We start from the raw sequence: 20,922 nt of genomic DNA, 5'->3' as shown, positions 1-20,922 counted from the left end.
CCCAGAACGTAAGTCACTTGACAAGAGATGATAAATTTGATGTTATATAATGGGAATTTTAATGAGGAAAATTAAAAAATAAATTTTAGTACCATTTTCAACCAGATCAATTATAAAATAGCAGAGAAATAATAAGCAAATTTGCTGTTGGAATTTGGGAATGTTCGATAAACACCAAAAAGACCAAAAATGCAAGTTCAATGGAATAATGACGGTTGACACTATATTTGACAGTTCGCAAATCGCAAAAAATTCGACAGTTATTGTAGCCAACATCATAGCATAAAATGCATTCTTTTTCATACGTTTTCTAGGGAAGTTCGTTGTAGTTGCAGTTTCTTGTGCTTCTTGTTTGTTTTAATATTTTATCATTTTCTCATATCTATCATAATCGCACCAAAATACAGTATGCTCAAAAATTAAATAAACGACTCAAAATATGGCAGACCTCGAGAACAATGAATATAATCCAAGCTTCACATTCAGGTGTTTCGATCAGCTGATTATCGTATGATCGGCGCCATCATTGGTAGTGATTTTTATTTATTGAACTCTCATACCCTATTTTGTTTTCAGTTGAAACACGATATAGATGGTATATGAACAATATACTAGATCGTTTTTTTCAATTGAGAATATTCACGTTAAAATGATTGCACATGTTTCAGGCGTTCCATCATCAGCAACTAAAGGTATATTTTGAGTGAGTATGTATGTTATACTATCTATGTTAGCAACATTGATATTTGATATAATATTAAGACGAGTAAAAATTTTAAATTTTTCCGCGTTTCAGAAAAGTATTTATTGTTTTGCTCATAAAAATCTTTATCTGAGGCATATGAAATTGATATTCTTCACCAGTTATCGGGACTTGACATTACATTTTCACGAGGTGAAATTTCTCCATCAAAATCACATCTTTTTCTCAATAGTATGTCAAATATCAGTGTTGCCAATCATGAAGCACCTGAAATATGTACAGCCAGTTTTACGTGAATATTGTTTGTTTCAGTATAGTTATTTTCTTAGATTGGCCACCAGAAATATTAGATCTTCCGTTGATTTCTCCACTCATATCGTAAAAAGAAGAGAGAACGTTGCTTGGATAATTACAGTTGCCAAAACGCTTTGGAAGACCAAAACTAGAGGCCATTAGACCATACATAGAGACATTTCAAATTATAATATACTTGATATCGGATTTATTAAGAACTATTAAATATAGCGTCAAATTATTATAAATCCATTTCTTTTAACGTTCAATGAAATCATTATAGTCCCTTCGTACTGAAGCTACGAATATACATTGTGAAATAACTCTGAAATTGAATTTTTGGTCATTAAAAAGAGTCGTCAGTCATACAACACCAAATAACTCCTCTTTTGTAAAGTGAAATATGGTCTATTAGCCTAGCTTTTAATCCAATGTATTCGAAATTATTGATGGGTCAAAATAATCTTTTCATATCTAAATTAGATATGAATAAAGTAGTTGATACTAGGCGACATATTTTGAGTTTGCCGTGGCTAAATTCCGGATATCGGACCACAGAATAGTAAACTGTGACCGGACTAACGAAATATTTGAAGTATGTCAAAATTTCAATTTCCCGAAGGTATCTGGTATTACCCTTTCTGAAAGCACTCAAATAAAAATCTACTTCATTAGATTTATTTTCAATATGTAAAAATATTCTGCACAAAATCATTACATCATAGAGGAATTGATAGAAAGTTTATTAACAATTACAATATAAAAAAATGTTTTAAGGACACTTTCGGTCTATTTGGGCTTTCCCACACTCCTGATACTCCTGCATAGACACCCACATCTGCTGGAAGGTACCGATTGAGGCCAATATGGATCCCCCGACCCAAGCTCCGAACCTTCGCTCTACTGTACCATTGGCTGCAATCATTTTGAGCCGCATCGATCCCGGCGTACGGGATGAAAGATCTTTGCTTAACCTCTCGCTGAAACCCTAAAACAACAAAGACGAGATGAAAAAACTGATTAGAACAAAATATTTTTGTGTTTTGATGATGAACAACTCGTTTTTGGTGAAACTCATTGTGGTAAATATACTAATTGAAAAGTCGAAACTACAGATTATCCTTACTATTAAATTTTCAACTTATATTTTTCGGCTTTCGTTGGAATAATGAACCACCAGAAAATTCAGAAGATTTCAAAATTTTGGAGTTTATTCCTAAAAATCGTCTAAATGATTAGGTAATAATGAAGTCTCTGTCAACTAAATGCACCGATAAATTTCAACTATTCATTTTTGAGACAATGGGTGATCACTGCTCAGAATCGCATCGCAAAAAGTAAGACCTTATAAATCATCAGTTCGTATAACGCTCAACTTTTGGGGGTTTTCGTACGTTTTTTTTCTAAGGAATTTTCATTAATTGAATTAAAATTGATTATTTGCTGATAAGAAAAGTATTAGTAATAATATCTGTAGCAATATTCGTTGAAGATGAAAGTGATGGCCTGATTTTTTATTTTTTGCTGCAATCATGATTGCAGTTTTCATCTTTGTTTGTTGTATTCGAATAAAAGTGTACGATTTCATTTATGAATTACTGTGACAAATGACATTGACAGTTTCGACAGAAATCATGATAGCCAACTACAAAAAATATAAAACAGAGCTTCATATCAATCCTTAAAGAAACTCGTCCATTGCAGATGATTTTAATCGACAGACATTTCTGGATTCCAACGATTATTGTTATTTGGCCCAACAGGAACATATTTCTTACCTGTACTAACGAATTTCCGCCTGTCAACACCACCGAACTGTACAGGGCAGGTCTAATATCGACATCACACATACCGGCACTTGTAGCAGCTGAAAAAAACATACTTTATCTTGCCCTTTTGATTAAAATTACTTGGCTAATGAAAAATCGTACTTATGTAGCCTGCTCCTAACATGGGGTGATCAAACAGGCCCTCGGCTAGCTTGAACCGTTCAGATCCAAAATCTTGGTGGTAACCAGATGGGAATTCATAATGGACGGTAGGAATTGTAGCCGCAGCCTTTTCGTCGAAAGGATATTCAGAAACCTAATACAAGAGAGGTTAACTTTTGTAATGTTAGACAGTATATATTGCGATTATTAATGAAATCAGAAGCAAGAGACTGGCCTAATTATTATAATATACAGTTGTGATAAATAGTTACGTTGGTCAAACTTGTATGCTTGTGAAAACTCGTCTGTGTGAACACTGCGAAGTCAACTGCCTTATTTACCTGCAGAACAGTCTGTTGGAAGTCCTGAACAGTTTTTTTCACCATGTAATTCATCCATGAGTTGGTCGGTTGGAAAGAGAACTTCTTTTTGGTACATTTTGGTTTCTCTTTATCCCTGACTGCTTCTTTGGCAGCGATCATAGCAGCAGGCGTCAATTCGATTCCCATACCTTCTAGCAGTTCTTTCGCTCTGAGGATGAGGTAATCTCCACCCAAGGGCGATTTGACAACTGCATTTGAAATGACGTAACCATCGAGGACAGGTACGGCTGAAGTATGTGTAGCTCCTGTTGATATTAAAATAAAATATAAATGTGATGAACAACATTGTAGGTTCTCAAGATTGAAATTCATTCCTTATAGAAGTTTGATGAAGACAATGAAGACACCTCAATTTGCGAAGGTATTCATGGACACAGCAGGTCTACTAGAAATCTATTTTGCTATGGCATATTCACATATATCCCTCAATATCATAGCATGGGGTTGCAGTAATGAATTCATCAGAGTATTCGTAGCACAAAAGCGCATTGTTAGACTAATTTTCAGCATTGAACACCGAGACAGCTGTAAACCAGTATTCGTTAGGGAAAAATTATTACCGGCTCCCTCCATATACATTCTTAAATGTATAGGATTTGCTAGATCTAACATCCATGAACTAGAAACAAACGCAACGGTGCACAGTTACAACACACGTCATGGTGATGTTTTGCGTATTCCAAGTCATAAGTCAACGAAATATAAAAAGTCCCCTTTGTATAATGCCATAAATCTGTATAATAAATTACCAGAGCAGATCAAACAAATTACCTCTGATAAAGTGTTTCATGGTAGAGTAAAGCAATTGCTGCTGCAAAAATGTTACTATAGTTGTGATGTGTTCCTGGAAGATGATTTCTGTTGAGCAATGATTTTACTAATTTTTTTTTCCTCTTACTATTATTTGGTGTTATCTTCGACGCCTGTTCCATATTTTTACTAAGGAATTTATATACGTGTCTTGTCTATATATGTGTATGTATGTGTGTATGTTTATATATGTGGGTGTGTGTATGTGTGTATATATGCATATACACATATATGATAAATGAAATACCTACCTATTTTATTCGTATCACACTGTTATTATGTTCTATATATATATATATTAATTTTAAGTTATTGACATACCATATGTACATACTGTACCTCAGTGGCAAATGAATAAATAAATAAATAAATAAATAAATTTAATTCTTAATTGAATGAATGAAACAGCAGATTTTCAATATAAAAATAGAGAAGTAGGTAAGAAGTCATTTTTTTTCCAATACATACAATATTCGATATATTCACATTGTGAAGACGCAAAAAATTGCAAACAAAATTTCATTAGTTTTTCAACTCACCACTATCAATAACTAATGCAGTAGCTCTTCCATTAGCAAATGCTGCCAAAGCTGCGTTTTTAACCAAGAAGAATGCAGGTACTTTGTATTTTTCAAACAATAATTCTGTCAACTTTTCCCTTTTCTGGCGCTGGTTCCAAGGAGATTCCGAGAACAGGACAGGGTGGAATTGAGATTCTGACTGAATAATCTACAAGAAAAATTTCAATATTCAAAGTGGAATGTAATTAGTTTGGAACATTTACTTTTTCATAGGAATAGTCCAATATTTTTTCGAACATGTCCCAATTTTCGATCATTCCGTCTTTCATGTAACTGTGAAGCTCCATACTAGGTTTTGGTGTGTGTAAATATGTCGTATCAATGTAATACTTGAGCGCTAGAAGTTGATATAAGTGATTAAATTAACTGTTATTGTTTTTAGATTGTTAAATTGGGACATTATTAGGGTGGTAAGGAAACTTAGACAAATGTTTCACAGATGTGAGTCAATATCCCTCGTGGTATTAGACAAGGAAATAGGCAATCAATTGCAAACTTTCGTGTAGGATTGTCAGATGTTTAGAATGTTATGCAGAAACTGTTTTTCTTAGAAAATACATCAGATATTTATGCAGTGCACTGAGGCACAGTTGTTTGTAGTAAACCAAAATACAAAGGTGGGCAAGAGTCGACATTTTCAAAGAATACTCACAAGCACTGTTCGAAGAAACATTACTGTCATCGGGTTTAACTTCGGGCTCCAATTTTAAGCTATCAGGGGCAACTCCAACGACTGCTGGGATTTCGGCTTTTGGAGTGTCTTCTTGGGCATAGCCCACTCGCAAAGAATGATGTCCGGGGTCGAACACCAAAGCACCAATTTCATCTCCCCCGTAAAGCATTCCTCCCCCTGACATGATGTAACTTTTCTTTTTCAACAAGCTAAAAAAGACTCAGGTTTTTTCTAGTATAAACACAACAAAAAACAAAACAGTTTTTGTTTGGTTAACTCCTTGACATTTGACAAATAACCGGGTATAATTTGAAAAGTGTTGCCAGGTTGCCAATCGTCAACATTCCCAGCAAAAGAGCCAGTAGTCCGACTATCCCCACTTTTCGGTAATAAACCACAGTGCGCATGATCGAATCGTAGCAGATAGTTTTGGGATGCGCCGCGAATTGCCTTTATAAATAATCGGCAACGTTTTCATGTAAAGAACAGTGGAAAGCTTTTAACACGATTGCTGCGCAAAACATCTCCATATTGCGGGCGGTGAACACAACAGATGGAATTAAAATCCATCTTAAAAATACAGATGATTATAAGAGAATTACTCGGATCCTAGATCAAGAGAAAATACCCTACCACACCTATGCAATGAAAAGCGAAAAACCACTCAGAGTAGTTTTTCGTGGAGTCCCGGAGTCCATAGAGTGTGACAACATCAAGACCGAACTCCAGGGCAAAGGATTTGAGATCCTTTCCTTAGCCCGCCTAAGTAAAGCTAACAAGGTACCGATATCGTTCGTGCTTGTTTTAGTTCCAAGGAGCCAAAACAAAATATATCACCGAAATTCAAAACGTGCGTGTAAGCGCCGAAACACAGAAGCCGAGAAACCGAGCAGGGCAATGTTACAGATGCCAAAAGTTCGGTCACACGCAACGCAACTGTAAAGCAGTTCCAGCCTGCGTCAGATGTGCCGGACGGCACCTGACCAAGGAATGCAAAAAACCTAAAAACTCGCCCAGCCCAGCGCAATAACTTTAAAAATACTAGTAATATTTAGAATGACAAACGTGAGATAGATGCAGTAAGGAGAGTAGCGACAGCTGCTGTTGAGAAAACTGATAACAGTTCATATATCATTTCTAGTGCAATACAATAGTTACAAATCGTTACAGAAGAGTTCTGACTCTTTTACACTCATCCCAATTTTCTAAGAAGTATTTTATTGATTAATGGTATGGTATATTGTTATCATCAATATTTTAATCGCTATTATATTCATACATTGGCACCAAGCTTAGATAAACCCAACTAGCAGAATTTTGTTTCGATACAGGCAGGGTACCACCTTCAGGCAAATATGGCATTTATTTTTGCAATGCTCTTCAAGGAGAACACGTTTGCAGTGGTACTTACTTGTAAAAATGAAATAAGTATTGATCTTTATTTAGTTGAGAATAATCACCTGCATACATGTATGTTTAGATGTTGTTGCATCTCAACAGGATTGGCTGGGTTGGACAAGCAAACTAATTCTTTTCATTCATTTGAAACTCTCTGTCGCGCTTTTCAAACTTTGTTCTACTTTATTCGTTTTATATTATTTATACAGTATGCAAAAATATTGCATTTTATCCAGTTCTAAGCTATGATTGAAGTTGAAGACCCTTTAGCTCCTCGGTAACGTATTTCAAAATCGGTTGCAAAATTTGAACCAAACAGACAAGGAGCGAGTAAAAAAGTGGAACAATTTGAATGAAAAATTCAAAGCGTTTCATGATATCCTAAATTACTACCAAACACCCATTTAATTTCCCATTGAATTTGTTTTACTGTTGAACAGTTTATATCTATTATTCACTTGTTGAGCAGTGTATGAAACGCAGAAAAATCCACTCGTGGCGGATAATTATGGATGCGCAGAAGTCCTGAAAAAAATTAAGACACAAACATCAAACGTTACGACAAGAGTTAAACTACATAGAATGGACGATGGTTTAGCTGGTTATAACGATGGATGGAACTCGTAAAAACGAGATTATAAATACTTTCACAGAAAATGTTCGACTGACTTAGCTTCTTGGTTACACCCCACAATATATTTCAGAAGTAAGCGACAAAGATAGCTGTTTATCAAATCAATATAATCGAGCCCAACTTAAATCGTTAAAAGTTAAAAAAAGCTCCAGAAACGAAACAAACGCACTTTGTTCTTGAAGGAAGTGTGACCTCGTCAATCAAATCTTTCAGTAGAGACCCTCAAGACACATTCCTGACATTCATCGATCATTTAACCAGCTAAAACACGACGTGATTCACAGACAGCAAGTAAATTTACACCCCGTTTAAAAGCATTGTGATATCATCGAGGCATTAGTCTATTAAAATGGGGGACAACCCTATCGTTTAGTAATCTTCTGTAATCGGGTGTGCATTAAAACATCACCGTAATAGATGTGTACAATAGCTACAGGGTGGAACTTAAGAAGAAAACTGTTTTTTTTTAAACTTTAATATGTTTGTAGAAAAATGATGTGGTCAACGATTTCATACTTTAAAATCTAATTGCGACTGGCGTTTTATGGAAAGGATTAAATACATTTCTTGTATTTTCTATATCATTCAAAACAGGGTGTAATAACAAAACTAACGGCTTTATAAAATATTGAATTGTCTTATCTCAGAAGTTGAAGTCTTTAAAGGTGAAAACAAGGCTGTACAAGGTGAAGAGGTAATTTTCATTGATGAACTGGTTGAGAGTGAATCAAAGATAAGTCAAAACAGTTTTAATTTAACCCGAAATCTAACCTGAAATGGTACATTAATAATCACAATGAAAATGTGAAATTTTGAGATGGAAGCTACCTTAGATCATTTGGGTTATTGCCAAAAAATGATTTGAATACTGATGAATAGACTTCATTGTCAGAAGAAGGAATATTATTGACAAAGCTTGTATAAATAATTCAATAAACATGTATACATGCATTCACTATGTATATATATATATATATATATATATATATATATATATATATATATGTGTAAATATGTATATTTATGATAAAATAATAAAAGCAGATGTCTACATGCAACAAAAACATATAAGTTCTCCATGTAAAAGGCAAATCCACAATTGTTTGAATTGTGAGTTGATGTAGTAGCAAATGTAACTTTTCATTCGGTTTGACTTCAATATTAACTCAGGATTGATACCTATTGTTGAGTCTTCTTCAGAGAACACTTTCATTGAGAGATATTGGAAGATTAGTGATACTCCTAATAATCAAAGATTCAATTCTGTGGAGGTTTGAGGTATTTTTATTGTGCCTCAGTAAAGTAGTGCCATCTGCAACATGGCTTTCTTTATTCTGAGATGTCAAAGATGTCAGATCATTTATATACTGAAGGACGATGATAGGATCTGGATAGACCCCTGAGGACCTCTACTGTTCATACTATCGACAGCTGATAATGAAGTTGAAGTTTCAATGATTAGGCTTCTACTGGAAAGATATGACTCAAACTACTTATGACATATTCCGTCAATGTCTTAATGAAACAAATTTCTAAGCAGTATTTCATGACTCACACCTCAGAGTAACAAAAGACAATAGAGAGGCCTTTTCCATCCTTACATTGAAGATAGCATAACTTTGTTTGTTTATGGGAAGTAAGTTGAAACATAAAACAGTGGCGGTTGGTTTAGTTGATAATCGGAGGAATATTATATATTTATAAAATAAATCATTTCAGGTGAAAATGTATTCTGTTCAAATAGTTCCTGTTGAAATTAACATTTATCATTGTTATTAATCAGTTCATTTGAAATAATTTAATTTTAACCCAGTAAACCACGCACTTTATTATAAAGCCATTCATGAATAAAAATCTAGTGGGTGGTAGAAAAACTGGCCTCATTTCCATAATTATTAATGAAAATCAGATTTCCTGTAGGAACTATTTAAACAGAATACATTTTCACCTGAAATGATTTATTTTATAAATATATAATATCCCTCCGATTATCAACTAAACCAACCGCCACTGTTTTATGGTCCAACTTATTTCAAATGTAAACAAACTCTCCATAACCCCTCATTACCCGCCACACCCCTAGCCCATAAGTTGTACAGAAAAGAAGAGTACGATACCCGTTTCAAAATACATGTATTGTATTGGTATAGGCATGGCATCTCTATGTTTTATTATTACTCTGAGATTCACACTGTCCAAATACTTTGGACAAATCACAAAACACTGCTACAGGTGAATGACGTTTGTTGATATTGTTATATTATAAACTTCGTACAGAAGTGACAATAAAGCATCATTAGTACATTTTTTCGGTCGAGATCATATTATACAGGTACATATTATATCCCATGTTATATATACGATATTACATTAGCCAATAAAGAATCGTTTGTTTGATTTCCTAATATCGCCATAATATAATTGGATATTTTTTTTATCCTTGGGATTGCCATTCCAATGGAGTGAAGGTTCAGAGCTTGGAAAATACTTTCGGGAGAGTATTTACATTTTTGAAAGCTATTTGTGTGTTTCCGTTTTCAAAGATGTTGGCTAGTCTTTCTAGCAGATTACTTACGTAGGCGATTTTGTGATTTTGAAGTATATTTTTCTGGGTTCATTATTTATGAATTCAGTTACCATCATTGTTTTATGTGTGTTCTTTTCATTTGACAGTATTTTGTTGATTTTTTGACCGCAGTTTAACTGGATGATTGTTACGTCGCGTACCGCGACGGACTGTGGCTGCTGGAATCAAATGTGCCAAGCCAATTTAACACCTTCCGTAAAAGTATCTATAAAAGAGAGACGAATCTCCAACCTTTTTTCGATGTTCCAGGCTGTCAACGTTCCACGTGATGTTCGCGTCTCCAATCAGGCGGATGGGTCTTTTCTGGATGGAATCCAGCAACAGTATGTTTGGGGGCAGAGCTCCATACATGAGAACAATACTCAAAGAAGGTCTGATTTCAGGTTCATAAAGCATTAAAAGTTGCTGAGGTATGTACAGTTTTCTGGTTCGGAACAGTGTTACAAGCTTTTGAGAAGCAGCCTTTGCAATTCCAGCGACATGATTGTGCCAAGACATATTGATGTCGAGTTCAACCCTCAACAAACTTATCGAAGCAGAAAGCGGAATTGTCTGATTTGACATTATTATATCCTGTTTGGAGACATTTATCTTCTTGGTTTTTGTGGCATTGAATTGAACTTGGTTACTGTGACCCTTCTAGAAGTACAACTAAAAGAACAAATCGGGACGCATGTCGCTGGTTGGATCGGCCTCGCGAAGCTTGTGTTTTTTAAAACGGTCGGAGGCTGGGCTCCCTTGCAACGTATGGCATTTATTATTTCGAATTGATGGTTTATTCGTTACTCGTTCATGAGCGGTGCGTTTGAGGTTTGTTGATGCAGGATACAGTGTGGTACGTACTACGTAGTGAGTGATAGTGTTTTTTCGGGCATATTATGTATTTATATTGAAAATTAATGGTAAAGTAATGATACCCAACCATTTTTAGAAAAAAATAATCATAATTATTTGTCAATATCTTTTAATTTATTGCGATGAATAGCCTCATATTTTATGGGGAGGCTAAGCCTCCCTTGCCTCCTCTGACGAGCCGCCGCTGCTGTAGAGCCATACACAGAAATTATCCAACAAAAGCCATAGACTCGAAGTTTGGCCAGCAAACCCTCATACCAAACACGGTCAAAGGCCTTTTATTTGCTGCAGTGTTTATGAAATTCGAATTTATTAAAATTCTATTTATTTCAACAATCTATAAAGGCAAAATAAAAGATCCCGACCCCTTTGAGTGTTAATAAAAAGTTTCCTCTCCTAACTGGTCTATACACAACGTCAACACAACAATCGTCACCTAATAAAAATCCTGCTCCGCAGGAAAATATCTTCACATTACGGAAAACTAACAATTTCGCGTCTGCTATCAGATCAGCCATACACATTCATAGACAATTTCCCTTTATCGGCTGCCGAGCATTCCGGCAGACCTACGGAATTCCTGCAAGTGTAGCAGGACGGTGGGCGGGCGCATGGAGAGGCCGCCTCCGGAGAGCGTTTCTCCCGCCCCTTTTCCGGCCGCCGCCAGCACCCGGCCAGAAGAAGAACAGCTGCAGACTTTGCTGCGTCCTGCAAAGTCCTGCTACGAGGCTCACCTGATCGCAGGTAGCCGTGCGACATGAAATGATCCAGTGTCGATTGTTTTTTCATTGTTTTTCGTTGTTAGTGACCCGTAGTGCGCGGATGTGAAAGTAGGTGAGGTTCTACTGGGTGTTCCGACAGTGAGGATCGCTTGCATGGGAACGAGGATGCGCGCAGGAATAGCAGCAGATTTTTTTGGGATCGTTTTCGGCGAAATTTTTTGTAGATTTGGGGATGAAGCTCAGAGCTTAGAGATTTGGGGAAATATGTTATTTAAAGCTATTTCTGTTGGTATCAGCCATTCAAAATGGAGAATTAACTATCCTTGAGGGACACAAAATCGTTTTTGACCTCAATTCTACCAGTTGAAAGATTTGTTATCAGAAGCTATTGAATCATTGTTCTTTTTTAAGTAATAACTTGAATATTATGTCAGAATCCAGTTACTCGAAATATTTTTTATTTAATTTGAAGAAAACTGTTTTTTCAGGTATTGATTTATTGAAAACATATTCCTCAAAATTTATTTGTTTGACAAACAAATCTAGTATTGTTTGCGAATGGTTTTGATATAATTTTTGGATTCTGCTTGAGTGAGTGTAAACAAATACGTGACAAGACAGGTCAAGGATAGGACCCTGATGTACACCACAGAAAATGTCTCTCTTCGAATAACCTATCCATTCAATTATTTTGAAATATCTTGTGAACCTTATATTTGATGCAGTTTGAGATAGTTTTTTGTTTTCAAGTGATGAAATGTGGAAATCTTACAAAGAAAAAAGAAAACAATCAATTTCAAAAAACCAACTGTATACAGAAATGTGTAGATCATACTGTGTTAGCACTCACACGTTAAAAGGTAAGACCTCGTTAGTCCTTAGCTCGCACAAGTTTAGACTTCTGAGGGTTGTCGTTCGTAGGGGTGCAACAGCTGGTTAATGGAAAACACTTTTTTCTACTCAGTTTGAATTCCAAATATTCGTTATGGAATCGAATAAGATATCATTCACAGGATTGCTACACAATATAGTATATGATATAGTCAAAATTTCACTTACAGGAAACATTGTTATCCTCAATGACGGACATCTGATGTTTCGGAACAAGACATTTGCCTTATTGTCTCTTCAGTGTCAATCTGCATGATCTTTGTATAGACTTATTTTTTTTTAATTGATTGCTAATTTCTTCGGAAGATCCCCACATTTTATTGTATGAAGATGAAGACGTAGAAAGCCAAAATCTTTCTCTCCCAAAAAATCGACATGTTTTTTTTATTTAAGGAACTAATTCTGCTTGAAATATGTTATCTCCATTTCAATGGGCTGTTTCGATTTTTATTATAATCAATTGGTGATGTCTCCATGCTGATTGACGTATTAATTGAAAAAAAAATAACTGAGAGAGGTCTAAAATCATTTACTTTCAATACCTCTGGTATTAACTAAGTTAATTATTTGTTACGACCGGATGCTGTTCATTACACCAACGTGAATTTCACAGTCATCCAAAAATGACAAAATGAACTACATCTAAAAAACGTCTTTCAAAAATCTAATAATCAATGCGTCAACAATGCCTAATAAACTTTCGGTAAACGTAGAGTCTACAGTGATTTGAAATAACGAATAACCTCCTCAATATTATTGAAGTTGGCATTAGTATCAAACCGTGTCTTCAATTCAAAAATTCCACATATTTGAATGATGCAAAAATGTTGCTTCAATCTCAATTCCGAAACTAAATAATCATTTCTTCCCATGCAAGTGTTCCATAACCGTATGAAAATATCTAAATCATAATAGTTTTTTTTCGGGACACCCGTAATCGGCCTCTGTATACCATCATACGACCATCAAAGTGTACCATCATGTTGAACGTTATCGGATTTTTGTCGTCATTGATTTGCTTGGGTAAGTACACAGAGGATGAAAGTAGAGTGGAACTAGGACACGGCCATATAGAAAAAAGTAATGGGAATTCGGATTGGGAAACGAGGACGTAATGTGTGAGGTCGATTGTGGAAAAATGATGAAAACAATGTGGAACGTCTATATTTAGCTCCGGATTTTCAATGCCTGTTGTTGAAGTATGAGAAAGTAGGTAACCAATGATTATATTGAAAACAACTGAGTACTCAGTGGAATGAATTTAAAATAAAGTAAAGTACTATTTAGAGTATAAGGAACAAGGTATACGGTAGCAGTCCAGGAGTTGTTGCAAACTGCGAAATAACAGTACATATATCTGTGTGAAAGCTATTTACCACGAGATATTTGAAAATAGCTTCGATACAGAGGAACACCATTTATAATCCAGACGAATGATAGTGAATTTTTGAATTAATATTCCGTTTTGAATAGCGACATTGACATTTTTGCAATATTAAATTAACCTCACCTGTTGAGCAGTTTATTTGAAACTTCACAAAGATATTTCGGTTACACTAACACATTTCATTATAATAGTCAATATTTTCAATATTTATTCTTACAATGACCTCGGAGTTTCAACAATATAAACTTTATCACAAGAATATGCTGTTATGAATGTACTTTTAATGTTTTTTTTCGGTGTGGTGAGTATGGATCTCAGTGAAATTTTTGTTTTGTAAGAAGTTCTAACATTATACCTAAGATGAGACCTCATTAATCCTAAACTAGTACAAAATTAGACTTCTGAGGCTTATCGTTCATAAGAGGGTGACAACTGGTTAACGGATAAACACATTTCAAACATATAGTCCTGGAACATAAATAATTACATTAGTTATAAAAGATGTCGTTTATTGAATAGATATTTGTTGAGTTGGTGGTTGTTAGATTGCTGTTGATGTATGTGAATGAGCATCCTCAGGAAAAACCCCGATTTCTCCTACAAAAATACTTTTTTTCAATAATAGATTGTATTTCCAAGATCCTTTCAGAACAATACCATGGAAAGTTATTACTATTGATAAAAAAGATTTTGAATTTATTTTAAATACATAATATTTCAATGTTTAAGAAGTACGCTTCTTGATAACATTTCAAAATTACCTTTGCCTTCGAATTTTTCACCTTGTTTAATAAAAAACTAACTTCCTGTGGAAATAACAAAATCCAGTGACACCTGCCAAAAATAACAATTTTGACGCCTCATCTAAATTTCAGTGTAACTCTCCCCAAATTTTTAGTCAAAATCCACCGTGAATCCCATATCTAAATTCTCAGTGTCCAATACCCAAAATGGTCTTCGTGTGCCCGCCCAAAGAAGAAAGCGAAGGTAAAACCAAACTCCTGAACGACTTGAAAAATATTTTCGACGAAGTCGAGAAAAAACTAACAGTTTCCGCCAAACCGATTTGTGTTCCGTGCTGTATTCCCATTTGCGATCTGCCTCGTGTGCCGTGCCCGTGGCAAAACGATGGCAACAATGTATCGAAAGAACAAACAAAACCCGCGTCTGTTCCTAATCCACCAGAGGTTATGGTGAGTTTCAATTTTTGTATGGCTTCTGGTACAGTTAATTTGTCGCCTTTATAGCTTCTCTGCTAATTCTTTTGATATATCCCAGTTTGATGAAGTGCGTGGAATCAACGTGTCATCTGCAAACGAATGAATTTCTTTCTCACAGTTTGAATCTAACGAATGGTTAAGCTATATTGAATGAAAGGGGGCTCAAAACAGTACCTTCAGTTACAACATGATAAAATACTAGATATATTCGCTGATACTTCGCTGATATTATCATTAATTTCAACTGATTAATGTCATTTTTAATAACATACGTGGACTGTTCAAAAAATAAGGTGAATATCAAATTTCGCTGGCTACGTACACTCGATTAGCGACTTTTTTGTTTTTTATGTTGGTACCTCAGAGTAACACAAGACAGTTGGTACCTTCGTTTCAGCCGTCGAGCATGTTCAGTTTGTTGGTGAGAATATGAATATACAGGATTGCTCACTTACATATATTGCCACGTTGAACAAGCTCCGAACAGATGTGACGTAACACTGGTGATACTTTTAGAAGCTGCCATAAGACTGTGTGTTATTTTAACATTTTTTGAGGATTATTTTCGGACAGTATTACATTGTCTTTGTTTATTTTGATTAAATTTGTATTTAACTATACCTACCAATTAGGTTTCTAAAACATTGAGTTTGTTATTATGAAAGTCGTATTTTTTTGTGCTCCTGGACATTATTGAAACTGGTGTAACGAGTAGACGCCATATAAGACTCTGTTATTTTCTTCCGTTTTGAGGTTTGTTTTTTGCCATTATGGAACTTTTTTTGTTTTTTGAACTGAAAATATTCATATTTTTGTAAGTAATATCAATAATTGTCTCACCATTGAATAACCTTGTCATTTTTAGTTAAAATGCCTGGCCGTATTTGTGCAATGTCAACTTGCAAAAGCAATCAGTTGACTTTAAAGAAATAACAGAGGACTCTTTAGAATATATTGCTGGACACTTTGCTAAAAAGCATAGAAATGATCCACCTGGTTTGGGCGAATATACTTATAAAATAAAAGCAGAAGATCATAATTATAATATACCTTCTTGGGTCCAGCAACTTTCATTGGGAGGTTTTATTAAACCCACGAATAATTGGTTAGAAAACATTAAAGAGTCATGATTATGGAGATATATTAACATGATTTATATTAGAAATAGTTCGAAGACTGATCCTTGGGGTAACATGCTTTCTATGATTTTGAATTCTGATTTGGATTCATTACAGGGAATGGAATGGTATCTTCTTGAAATTATCGTGCTGAAAATATAAATGTTATCCCACGTATTCCATAGTATTGTTACTGTTATTGTTACTGTAGCTTCATTATATCAGTGGACTGTATTATAAGCATAGGATTGTATGATTTGAGGAAGTTCCCAATAGAATTTTGTTCGGGACACAAAAAAAAGGAGCGAGAGAGATTACGTGGCTGTGGTTCTCATCTGAGTGTATGTCGGCTCTAGTAGCGGCTTGTAGAGAGACTTCTGGTTCCAGGAGGATGATCGTAAGAACCCGTTGGATCACACAACACTAGCTGGCCAGCAACTTTTTTAATTCATTGAGTAGGTTGTCGAATTACCTGATATGCTTTCTGTAGCGAGTCTATATATCGAATCCCTGTTGTTCTGCTGCTGTTTCAGCGACCGACCAAATATATTGATATGCGGAGCACTCCATATATTTAATCAGAATAGGAAACAGCCGAATTTCGCGTTGAATACTAATTTTACAAATTGAGTGAAAATCATCAATAGACAAATACACAGAGTGAAAAATGAGAAAAAAATCTGGTGAAGACGGAACAGTTACGTTTCTACCCGTGGGTTCACCAATAATTGACTTATATAATTATATATAATTGACAATAATCAAACTTAACTTTATTTCACTTGAAATACAACAAACACTTCAACTAAAATTTTTAACTTTTTGTCGACTCCTTCAAGTTACCTTCCGACTCCTTTAAGCTCCTCATCGACTACTTTTTCCAATCCCCCCTTTGTTTCCTGAAATACTTTTCCAAATTTTTCCGGAATATATTGCTGTACCTCCCCTTTACTCATTTGTGAAGATTTTTAATCTTCCAATAAAAGAAGGTACATCTGATTGTCTTTTTTCCTGCTGTTCCTGTTTATCCTGAATATTTACCTGTTTTCCTTGAATACCTAGTAGTAATTCACGATCTTCATTTCTGCGTAACTTTTCTTCCCCCCTCCGTCGTTTATCTTCTTCATTTCGGCTTTATTGTTCTTCCCCTCTTCTTCGTTCATCTTCCTCTCTTTTGCGTTCATCTTCCTCTCTTCTGCGTTTTTCATTCTCCGCCAAGCTCGCTTGCAAAGCCTAGAACAATTTCTTAAGCTTTTCCATCTCGTCGTAATCGACATTCCTTGTTTTCACCATGCAATAGAAAATTTTCAGTCAATTATCCCACTTCTGACACCAAATGTTACGTTTTACCCGCGGGTTCACCAATAATTGACTACACTTAACTTTTTTTCATTTGATATACAACAAACACTTCAACTGAAAATTTCAACTATTATTTGAACGTCTATCGCCTCACTAGATCACTCCGCGTACCGCACTGTTACGTCCACTTTACTGTGTACTTGACTGTCCGAATACACATACAGCCAGCGTTTATATATCGCAATGAAACATCGTAGAATTTCGCTAAAGTTCTATCGACATCGGTAGCATGTTTCTTGCTTCTTCTCGAGCGGCAGGTAACATTGGATATTCCCACGCTTTCAGCTACATCACGTTTGGTTTATGGTTACAAGTGGCGCCGGCGTTATTTCCTTTCGGGCATTATTTACAACAGTATTCTATTAACAGTTCATACTTGTCTGTATATATAACAAGTCGATCTTTCACGATCCTTTCAATAATAATACCATTTTTGAAGCAAAATAAATCGCTTCTTTTGAATGAAAAATGATTATGTACTTATTTTGGATACATCCGTAAAAACTCAAAAGGTACTTTAGAAATTTCCTTCTGAATTACGCCAGTCAATTTATGGTCATCATAGCAAGATTAATTCTCTAACTGTTTTTGCACTGATTTTTTTCTATAGAAGTTATTGGAGAGGTTATCTTCTTCCACTCTGCATGAATATTCTGTAACTCCATTATTTTCTTCTCTGTTTGTCTCAGATTTATCTTCCTGTTCGTTTTTGGGCTGCATTTTTTTAGACATATTAATAGCCAATACTGATCATTTTACCTCCAGGTTTGTTACAAAGTATGCCAGAGAAGCTCCAGACCCGAAGAAACCTCCACCAGCGACAAAGAAGTGCATAGAGTGAGACAGTCGAAATCCCGCGAGCTTCGCGCTAGCATTCTTTATACAGGGTGCGATTGTGAGAAACGAGACGGTTTGCAGGATGACTGTCAAAGAACGGGATGTCACGGCTCCCCAGAGTGCCTAACTAACCCCCCTACTTGCGGTCCTAGCGAGTTCTGCAACGCAAAGCACCTGGGGAGAAAGCTGTTGAGTTCTAGGAAGGATAAAAATGGGAATGGCAAAGAAAATGGAAGTGGGTCAAGTTTCAAGGCTAAGTACAAGTGTTTTCCTGCTGTCGTGAATGACCCTGTAAGTTGCTGTCCTTGTCCCCAGAAGTAGTTCTAAGCGAATAGATCAGAATTTGTTGAATTTGTATTGTTTCGAATATGTTTGAAATATAAAGGTAACCTGAATGTTTTTATTATTTAGACAGTTGGTGACATCTATTAGATTGGAAGGTTTGGTGAAAGTGTTTGAATCTCCCGCCACGATGTTCTGAGATGCAGAAGCGTGCGCTCTGATTAGCTGAAGAGCTGCGTGACAGTTTGAAATTGCTACGTGACAATTTGCTACACTCTGATTGGTTCACCGATTGGTGACAGGACACCACGTGACAATTTGTTGCACTCTGGTTGCCTGGGCGAGCTGAGAGGCAACCTGACTGGTGTGATGACGTCACAGTCTGTCTGAATTAGGGCTAGATCTCCGATAAACATCAAATACATTCCATTGCCCTATACAAGATTGCCCTCAGCCTTGAAACGTCTGTCTCGTTGAGGGATACGCCTGGTCGTCTGTCTGCCTGAATCATTTACGTCCACAGAAAATTCAAATCTCCCGCCACGATGTTCTGAGATGCAGAAGCGAGCGCTCTAATTAGCTGGCGAGCTACGTGACAGTTTGAGATTGCTACGTGACAATTTGGTACACTCTGATTGGTTCACTGCTGGGTGACAGGACACCACGTGACATTTTGGTGCACTCTGGTTGCCTGGTCATCACAGTCTGCCCGAATTAGGGCTAGATCTTATTGAAACTTATTGACTTATGGAAAAAGACCCAATTTATTGATTTGTTGATGACAGCACACTTGTCTATTCCATTTGGATTCCAGGATATCGACTGCGGATGTACATCTTCACCGGCAGCAGGAGGTTGCATATCTCAATGAGGATCTGGACACCAATATGTCTTGGCACAATTATATCGCTGGAATTGCAAAGGCTGTTTCTCAAAAGCTTGGAACACTATTCCGAACTGGAAAACTGTACACACCTCAGCAACTTTTGATGATTTATTAAGCTCAGATCAGACTTTTTTGGAGTATTGCTCTCATGTATGGAGCTCCGCCCTAGAATCAGTCATCAATTCTAAAGTTCATTGCTAATATATTGAGAATGTTATCTGTAGAAGGTCACGGCATGACATATAAAGATAAATCATTGGTTACTATTTGGGAAAGATCTTTTTTGCTTTCAATTCTTCATCTTTTCCGAAAATATTGTGGGAAACTTTCAAAAAAGAAAGTTGTGTAGATCATGCAACCTTTTTGAACCAACTACTTTTACATGAACATTGAATTATACGAAAAATCCCCTTTCAGTTCAATTATTTCTAGTTCATTCGTTCTTTCTGGTCAATATTCCTAGCTGTTTGAATAAACAGAAGAAAATCTGAAGTTAGCTTGCAGCTCTCCTGGAAACTTCATCAAATTCTCCCCCTTTTTCCACATTAACAAACATGCTCGCGAATATATAGAGCTCGAAAATATCTGACGAAAACATTATTTGTTTGCGATAACACCGTGTACAAGACATCAATCGCCGAACAAAAGCTCATAACCCCTCTATCCAGGACGTAATCTACATGAAGAGATTGGCAGATATCCTCGCATCGCAAACAGAATTACTCGGGTATATCCACCCAGTCACACAGCAGGATTGCAGGATATAAGAAGCTCATTGATATGCTATATTTATAAAGCTTCGTGTGGTAGTAGATCGATTCTATGCATTTCTGAGATGTGGGTGTTTATTGTGTTTCGGGTGGATTGTATTGAAAGAAGATGCGCGTCTGTAGGATTTTCCAAAGGTGAGTTGACGAAAACGCGGGCGAAGAATCAGAATGTCGAGTATCTCCACTTTTGCTAATTCACTAAAATATTCTCCTAACAATGTCACTATTTCTCGGGTTTGAAGGCCGTCCATTTCGGAATTTCTTTCTGACGTTTCGCTGGCACAAGTAGCTACCTTCTTCAGAAGTTTGCCGTAATATCCAGTCATCAGTTGATCGGATATTACGGCTGCGTAAAGCGTATTTCTGTTGACTCGGGTAGTTTGGTGTGCTAATACCCATATCTGGATTGGGTTAATTGGTTCCAACCAGTGGAGCCGTTCCACCCAGGCTCTACATTCTTCCGAAGGTACATAAAACCAAAATGCCACTGAGACCAATAGTACGTGCCCCAGGCTCGTCGACCCACCACCTGGCGAAGCATCTGGCTTCGCTCCCCCAGCCTCATGTGGAAAAAAACTCCTACGTTGAGGATTCGACA

At 36.1% G+C, this 20,922-nt stretch overlaps 3 protein-coding genes and 2 long non-coding RNA genes across 11 annotated transcripts in view; 3 read left to right on the top strand and 2 right to left on the bottom strand.

Moving 5' to 3' along the window:
* Window positions 1-168: 168 nt before the first annotated feature.
* On the top strand, window positions 169-1,245 carry LOC111513863 (uncharacterized). Its single transcript, XR_002723274.2, has 2 exons — window positions 169-703; window positions 1,016-1,245. It is a non-coding gene; the product is annotated as an uncharacterized lncRNA (long non-coding RNA).
* A 414-nt stretch (window positions 1,246-1,659) lies between these two features.
* Bap55 (Brahma associated protein 55kD) lies at window positions 1,660-5,674 on the bottom strand. Its single transcript, XM_074176828.1, has 7 exons — window positions 5,355-5,674; window positions 4,906-5,039; window positions 4,661-4,850; window positions 3,270-3,556; window positions 2,929-3,082; window positions 2,776-2,864; window positions 1,660-1,985 (listed from the first exon to the last, which is right to left on the bottom strand). The coding sequence occupies exons 1-7, from the start codon at window positions 5,557-5,559 to the stop codon at window positions 1,770-1,772; spliced, it is 1,275 nt and encodes a 424-aa protein (XP_074032929.1). The 5' UTR covers window positions 5,560-5,674; the 3' UTR covers window positions 1,660-1,769.
* A 5,697-nt stretch (window positions 5,675-11,371) lies between these two features.
* Window positions 11,372-20,922, top strand: part of LOC111507030 (protein Skeletor, isoforms B/C) — a 122,237-nt gene continuing 112,686 nt past the window's right edge. For 3 of the 7 annotated variants that reach the window (XR_012465780.1, XM_074176826.1, XM_074176820.1), the window contains exons 1-2: window positions 11,372-11,683; window positions 13,340-13,485. Coding sequence is in view for 6 of the 7 variants with exons in the window: in XM_074176826.1 (XP_074032927.1) it covers window positions 13,443-13,485 (43 nt within the window). In the remaining variant the exon portion in view is untranslated. Of the gene's footprint in view, window positions 11,684-12,110; window positions 13,486-20,922 lie in introns of those variants that run through there. The other 4 variants (XM_074176825.1, XM_074176821.1, XM_074176824.1 and 1 more) reach the window with 4 other exon arrangements.
* LOC111513861 (uncharacterized) lies at window positions 14,666-18,781 on the top strand. Its single transcript, XM_023170083.2, has 2 exons — window positions 14,666-15,042; window positions 18,315-18,781. The coding sequence occupies exons 1-2, from the start codon at window positions 14,800-14,802 to the stop codon at window positions 18,705-18,707; spliced, it is 636 nt and encodes a 211-aa protein (XP_023025851.1). The 5' UTR covers window positions 14,666-14,799; the 3' UTR covers window positions 18,708-18,781.
* Window positions 14,700-15,352, bottom strand: LOC141482885 (uncharacterized). Its single transcript, XR_012465779.1, has 2 exons — window positions 15,244-15,352; window positions 14,700-15,158 (listed from the first exon to the last, which is right to left on the bottom strand). It is a non-coding gene; the product is annotated as an uncharacterized lncRNA (long non-coding RNA).

Source organism: Leptinotarsa decemlineata, unplaced genomic scaffold, assembly GCF_025532065.1.
Source record: "Leptinotarsa decemlineata unplaced genomic scaffold, Ldec_3_MD MMD2_tig00002082_RagTag_RagTag, whole genome shotgun sequence".
In the NCBI taxonomy this organism is placed as follows: domain Eukaryota; kingdom Metazoa; phylum Arthropoda; class Insecta; order Coleoptera; family Chrysomelidae; genus Leptinotarsa; species Leptinotarsa decemlineata.
The sequence above is the reverse complement of the archived record's forward strand: the minus strand, read 5'-3'. Positions and strand labels throughout refer to the sequence as shown.

Bases quoted from the DNA above. Each gene is read 5' to 3' on its own strand.
- Bap55 (XM_074176828.1), bottom strand. From the start codon at position 5,559: ATGTCAGGGGGAGGAATGCTTTACGGGGGAGATGAAATTGGTGCTTTG. The intron at 5,040-5,354 runs GTGAGTATTCTT...ATCAACTTCTAG, and splicing joins TGTTTCTTCGAACAGTGCTT to CGCTCAAGTATTACATTGAT. The intron at 3,557-4,660 runs GTGAGTTGAAAA...TAATATCAACAG, and splicing joins TGCATTAGTTATTGATAGTG to GAGCTACACATACTTCAGCC.
- LOC111513861 (XM_023170083.2), top strand. From the start codon at position 14,800: ATGGTCTTCGTGTGCCCGCCCAAAGAAGAAAGCGAAGGTAAAACCAAA. The intron at 15,043-18,314 runs GTGAGTTTCAAT...TTTTACCTCCAG, and splicing joins CTAATCCACCAGAGGTTATG to GTTTGTTACAAAGTATGCCA.